At 43.5% G+C, this 6650-nt stretch overlaps 1 protein-coding gene across 1 annotated transcript in view; it reads left to right on the forward strand.

Annotated features, from left to right (window-relative positions):
• Positions 1 to 764: 764 nt before the first annotated feature.
• Positions 765 to 6650, forward strand: part of yipf4 (Yip1 domain family, member 4) — an 11911-nt gene continuing 6025 nt past the window's right edge. The window contains 3 exon segments of the mRNA XM_020599911.1: positions 765 to 998; positions 1893 to 2046; positions 5447 to 5618. Of these exon segments, the coding sequence (XP_020455567.1) occupies positions 941 to 998; positions 1893 to 2046; positions 5447 to 5618 (384 nt within the window). The 5' untranslated portion in view covers positions 765 to 940.

Consider the following 6650-nt stretch of genomic DNA (forward strand, 5'->3'; position numbering starts at 1 on the left):
TTCCTTAGTTGAGAGTAACATTTATAGTAGAATAAAGTGTACCAGCTTGGAAAAGCGGTCCACTACACTTGACAGTGTTACCTTCAGAGAGGGAAAGACCTCTCAGTGACAAAGTCCACTGAGAGGTGGGACCAGGGACTGTGGGGAATGGGAAGTGGCCAGCCAAGGCTTTGTGTCCAGCCTTTTTCTGGGCACAGACTGGACATGTGAATACGCAGGCCCTCACATCTTCGGCCAACCAGTGCTTGGGTCCTGGGTGGCAGGCAAGGCGGGATGAGTGTCCCCAGTCTAGTACCTGTGACTGAAGGGGAGCAGGCACAAACAAACAACCAACCAACTGGAACATTAGTAGGACCTGGCCCTGTGGTGTTAGCTTTACTATGACCATGTGTACTTAAGGACAATTAACAAGTCAGGTGGGGGCTGCATAACTTTGTGTCAGGGTGATGCTTGGAAGGACTCCCCAGAAAGTTGGCAGGGATTGTATGTGTTCCATCTGTTGTTGAGCTGTTTCCCCTGTGTGTGCTGAATAAAAAGAGTGGCTCCTTGGCAGGAAGGCGCTACAAAAGGCAGTTTGGTGTCTGGCTTCTTCTTCTCTCCAGCCGACGTGACAATATGAACTAATGATATATGAAGCTCACATACTGTAGGGACTATATAAAAATAATTTTATACGGTCTATTTTTCTAAACAGCTTCTCCTATATCCCAGCTTTATGGTTTACCTCGAATGCATCATAAGACGTGTCTCATTTCCCAGCATCCTGTGCATTTCCGGCTTACCACCGATACGGAACGAAAACAAACTGCGATAGTATAACTTCGCCGTTGAGTTGCGGTCAATGACAGCATTATTAATTTTTACCGGAGTATTTCACCGACCGCTTATTTAAATGCAATTTCTTTGGACTTGAGGTGTGCGGCAGTTATAGAAAATTACAATGCAGTTCTCTCCCACAAACGGAGATTTCACTTTCGTCTCTTCGACAGAGGCTGAAGGTATGCTAATGCTAGGAGGCCTTGAGCTAACGTTAACCACCTAGCTTTACCTGTTTACGTGCCTTGTTTTAGCTGTCAAAAATTAGCAACATCACTTACATTTGAATACAACCAGTCTCAAAAGTAGGCTTAGGCGGGGGTGCATACTGTGCTATTAGCTAGTGTTACTGTATGTTCCATTATTAAACGTGCAAGCCATCACTAGTTCTGCTACAAATGTCGGTAGAAAATCCGTGTTTATGTTGGATAACGTAGCCAAGAAACGCCACTGAAAAACTGGTGGGTTTATGTTATCTTGCTTAATGTCCAAGTTGAGAGGCCATTAAAATAAGACACCAAAAGCTACTCTTCAAATTAACTCACTTAGACCTGTGACAATAGTAGGCTTGACTAAAATACAGCATACAGTCTGATTTACACTGGTCACTCACAAACTTTCAGTTTCCTCAAAAAATAAAATACTGTGGCCTAAATTATGTAGACTGAGGGAATTATTAACGGTACCTTATTAATCCTAAAGGGAAAATTCAGTACTGACGTACAAATGAGGTAGGTGAGAAACATAAAAAAAAACTGATACTGCTATATAACATTCACTCTAATATGCAAAGAATGTGTGCTATATAGTGTTAGTAATACTGTGATATTTACATAAGTGCAAATGAAGTATTTATGACTGGGCTGTACAGTGAGGTGCATATTTATCCTTCACTATTAAGCAGAATTAACGATACACTGGATATATGTAGCCTATATTATGAATTGTACACTGTACACACAGATGGTTATCTTGAAGTGCAAAAGGAAAACAGACAGAATTTAACAGATTACAGCAGATGACTCACAAACATGTAAGATGATGAATGAATGTATAAGCAAACATGTTCTCCACAGAACTCAGTGGTAGCATCAGTGCCCCGGACATTAAACTAAACATGGGCAGTGACAGCGGGAAAGATCCGTACGCCACCACTTTCCTGAGGCAGCGTGGCTATGGCTGGCTGCTGGAGGTGGAGGAGGATGACAGTGAAGAAAACAAACCTCTTCTGTGAGTACATGTTGTATCTTTCATTCATTCATTCATTCATCTTCTACCGCTTAATCCCTGAACGGGGTCACGGGGGGGCTGGAGCCAATCCCGGCCGGCAATCGGGCGAAGGCAGGGTACACCCTGGACAGGTCGCCATTCCATCGCAGGGCTAACACATAGACGAACAACCACACACGCACTCCTATGGGCAGTTTAGAGACACCAATCAACCTAAGCTGCATGTCTTTGGACTGTGGGAGAAAGCCGGAGTACCCGGAGAGAACCCACGCAAGCACGGGGAGAACATGCAAACTCCACACAGAAAGGTCCCGGGTGGGGCCCGAACCCAGAACCTTCTCGCTGTGAGGCAACAGTGCTAACTAACCACTGCGCCACCATGCTGCCCTATGTTGTATCTTGATTTTTTTTAAAAACATTTTAATATGATCTTTTTTCTGTTTAAGTATTTCATCAGGATAGTTTAAATAAACACTGGAAGACAGAGAAAGTGGTATCCTGTTCTCCATTGCTAGGCTTTGTTTGTTTTTTTTACTCCTCCCAAGAAGACTTAAGAAAGACTCCATTTTCAGATCTTGCTGCAATGAAATTATTGCTAAAAGGTCAGTGCTGAATGTAAGGACATTCCCTCAGTGGAACAGTTCAGCCAGTCATGTGTCACTATGAGCTGATACTGTTGAAGGCAGGACCTGGCCCCACTCAGCCCAGCAGGGCCGAGTGAGCCTGAGTCAGCATGATTACCACCCGCTGTGAGAAACAGAGGCCAACCTTTGCCCACTCGTCTCTGCATGATAGAAGCGGGCTGAACCACCCTGATGTGAAAATGCCACTCATGTCCTTCTCTTGTTCTGTAGGACATATTTCAGTGCCCTAAGGATTTTTTTTTTGACAAAATAATAACTCGGCTGCTAAAAAAAAGTAAAATACATTTAACTTAATCTCATGTTAATGCTTGTGGGTTAACCACTGATGTTAAAGCAACTTTAAATAGGAACTCTTGGCAATTTGCAAACATTTTAAAGCCATTCTGTTTTGATGTTTTGATCTGAGAGCAGTTGGTCATACCTCACACTGGTTGACTGTGACTCAACTCGACTTGTACAACTGTACTGCAGAGCAGCTCTACCAGTTCTGCTCTCACTACAGGTTACAGTGCTCTCCAGCTGGAAGGACTCTAATTGCCCAAACAAACAGGAGGGGTCTGTGTGTACCGGTCACTCTTGAATACAACATAAACAGACAGAAATGTGCCTTTTGGCTTCTACATTTGCCATGTGCCCCCTCAAGTTGAATAAGCACAATGCCTCTGAGTGTATGACATAAATGTTATGGGGGGAAAAGTGAAGATGGCACTGTGGAGGGCAGCCTCAGTTAAGAGCTCTCTAGTGTGTTTGTTGTTTTCCCTTATGGTGACAGGATCCTACACAACCAGGCCAGAAACACACTGACAAAAGAGATCAGGGTAGCAAAGAGAAGCTACTCTGAAAAAACTGTTTTCAGCCAGCGACCCTGATACTTTATGGAGAACATCACCGGCTACAGGACACCATCCCCCCTGCTATGGAGTGCTGTCAACTGGGTGATGATGTGAATGTGTTCTAATGTAAGTTTGAGAGGCAGCCACTAGCCCCTTATATACTGCCTTCTCAAGAAGGGATTGGTGTGCCTCTATTCTGTCTCGTTTTCTCTGTCTATGTCATTAAGATTTTTGAGAGACTAGTGTTGGCCCACCTGAAGGACATCGTAGACCCCCTGCTGGACCCCGTGAATGGCGCAACAATTCAAATTAATTTTATTTGTATATAGTGCCAGAACACAACAAAAATCTTCTCGGGGCACCTTACATAGTTTAGACTATACCTTGCTGTTGTTATTATTAATATAGAGGAAAACCCAACAATCCTCCTTGAGCAGCACTTGGCGAGAGCGGGGAGAAAAAACTCCCTTTAACGGAGCAAACCTCCGACAGACCCCGGCTCTTGGTGGGCAGCCTTCTGCCTCAGCTGGTTGGGGTGAGTGGATAGAGGAGAGAGGAAAAAAAAGAACCCTTTATGCTAAAGCAATGATATACAAGGATAGTTTCTTTCCCTGGGCCATCACTCTGATGTTAATCCATGCTGTATTGAGCACACAGCAATCACCACAGTGCAATAAACTGTAAATATAACCATTGTATGTCTGAAAGCTTTCCTGCTTAATGTGTACTGTGTGTGTGTGTATAAATTCTCTTTCTGCTGTTCTTTCTCCTGTTTATCCTGCTGATTGTACTTTTTTGAGTGCACAGTTTTTCTTATTTGAATACACAAAGTTTAATTTTATTTTAGTTTTTTTATTTATTGTTGACTTACAAAGCAAATTGAGAGTCTGTACGGGAGTCGGATTCCTTGTAAATCTAATCATGCTCGGACAGTAAGGATTCAGATTCTAAATGTTTGATTAAATACTGTCACTGCATACGCTGATAAGGAAATGAATAAGTAGAATTTGTCTTATTTTGATAGTAACTAGAGATGCAAACAAGTTTTACTTCAGCATTCTTCTTTAAACAGAAAACGGTCCTGAAATACAGAATATTTAAAAAAAATGTTACATAGTTATTATCTGTGATCTTAAATTTGTTGTTCAGTACAATTAGTAAGAGCAATGCTGTGAGTATTGACAATCTCATACATTCATTCATTCATTTTCTGCCGCTTAATCCCTGAACAGGGTCACGGGGTGGGGCCGGAGCCAATCGGGCAAAGGCGGGGTACACCCTGGACAGGTCGCCAATCCATCGCAGGGCGAACACATAGACGAACAACCAGACACACACACATGCACTCCTATGGGCAATTTAGAGACACCAATCAACCTAAGCTGCATGTCTTTGGACTGTGGGAGGAAGCCGGAGTACCCGGAGAGAACCCACGCAAGCACGGGGAGAACATGCAAACTCCACACAGAAAGGTCCCAGGTGGGGCCCGAACCCAGAACCTTCGCGCTGTGAGGCAACGGCGCTAACCACTGTGCCACTGTGCTGCCCAGTCTCATACATAGGTGCATTTAATAACGGATCATTTTATTAACTCAGCAATTTGACAGTAAAACATCATATTGACTTTAGGTGATATCGCCTGCCTCTAGTAGAGGAGGGGTTCAACACTGAAACACGAAGTGCATCTACTGTTGTTGAACTGCTGAACAAACAGGTTTCACTGAGACCAAAAAGTGATTGACGCTGTGATAGTCTCGATTTAGTGGCATCTGCCGATTTATCTCCCAATTCAGATCTGACTTCAACACAAACATGAATAACATTTGTTGCTGTTTTGTGCCGTTCTTATATAACCAGATTGTTTTCAGTCAGACTGAGATGGACGCTTTACTCATGATAATGTGGTCTTGTTTGTGTGAGCAGTGAGGAGCTGGACATTGACCTGAAAGACATCTATTACAAGATTCGGTGTGTACTGATGCCAGTGCCATCGCTGGGGTACAACCGGCAGGTGGTCAGAGACAACCCGGACTTCTGGGGCCCTCTGGCCGTGGTGCTGCTCTTCTCCATGATCTCCATCTATGGACAGTTCAGGGTGAGTAGGAAATAATAAACAACACTGCATTCATGACTTGGACCATATTTTCCACACTGTTCCAGGATTGTTTTTTTCCACAGGAACATAACTGTTTGGATTTTCCTATAATCAGTTCAGTTCAATTTATTTATATAATGCCAATTCACAACAACAGTTGTCTCAGGGCACTTTATAAAAACAGGTCTAGACCTGAAACTACTATAAGGAAAAACCCAACAAATTCCCCTTGAGCAGCGCTTGGAGACAGTGGGGACACAACAGGTAGTTATGGTGCCATGAAGTATCAAAAAGACACAACAAAACATGCCAAGTACCTTTCTAACCTCATCACTGTCCTACTAGGATTATAATACTATACAGTATCCATAATATGCATATACACAGTACACATACATACGGTACATAAACATGTGCAACACTACAATAAAATATAAAATAAGTATTATATATATATAAAAATAAAAAAAAATTCCCCACTCACCCCACTTTGGAGTGGTCTTGTATGCCTTCCTTCAAGCTCGGGTCCTCTACCAGAGGCCTGGGAGCTTGAAGGTCCTACCCAGTATCTTAACTGTTCCTAGGACTGCACTCTTCTGGACAGAGATCTCAGATGTTGCTCCTGGGATCTGTTGGAGCCACTCTCCCAGTTTGGGGGTCAAGATCTTGTTCCTGGGATCTGTTGGAGCCACTCTCCCAGTTTGGGAGTCACAGCCCCCAATGTCCCTATTACCACGGGGACCACTTGTGCCTTCACCTTCCACATTTTTTCTAGCTCTTCTTTCAGCCCTTGGTATTTATCAATCTTCTTGTGTTCCTTCTTCCTGATGTTGCTATCACTTGGGACATAACAGCGGGGTGCAAGATGCACTGACGACGGCCGCCTACTTCTGTTTGTCCACCACTACTATGTCTGGTTGGTTGGCCATTACCAGTTGGTCAGTTTATATCTTGAAGTCCCACAGGATTTTAGCTTGGTCATTCTCAACCACCTTTGGAGGTGTATCCCATTTTGACTTTGGGACTTCCAGC

Source organism: Monopterus albus, unplaced genomic scaffold (genome assembly GCF_001952655.1).
Source record: "Monopterus albus unplaced genomic scaffold, M_albus_1.0 scaffold43.1, whole genome shotgun sequence".
NCBI lineage: Eukaryota > Metazoa > Chordata > Actinopteri > Synbranchiformes > Synbranchidae > Monopterus > Monopterus albus.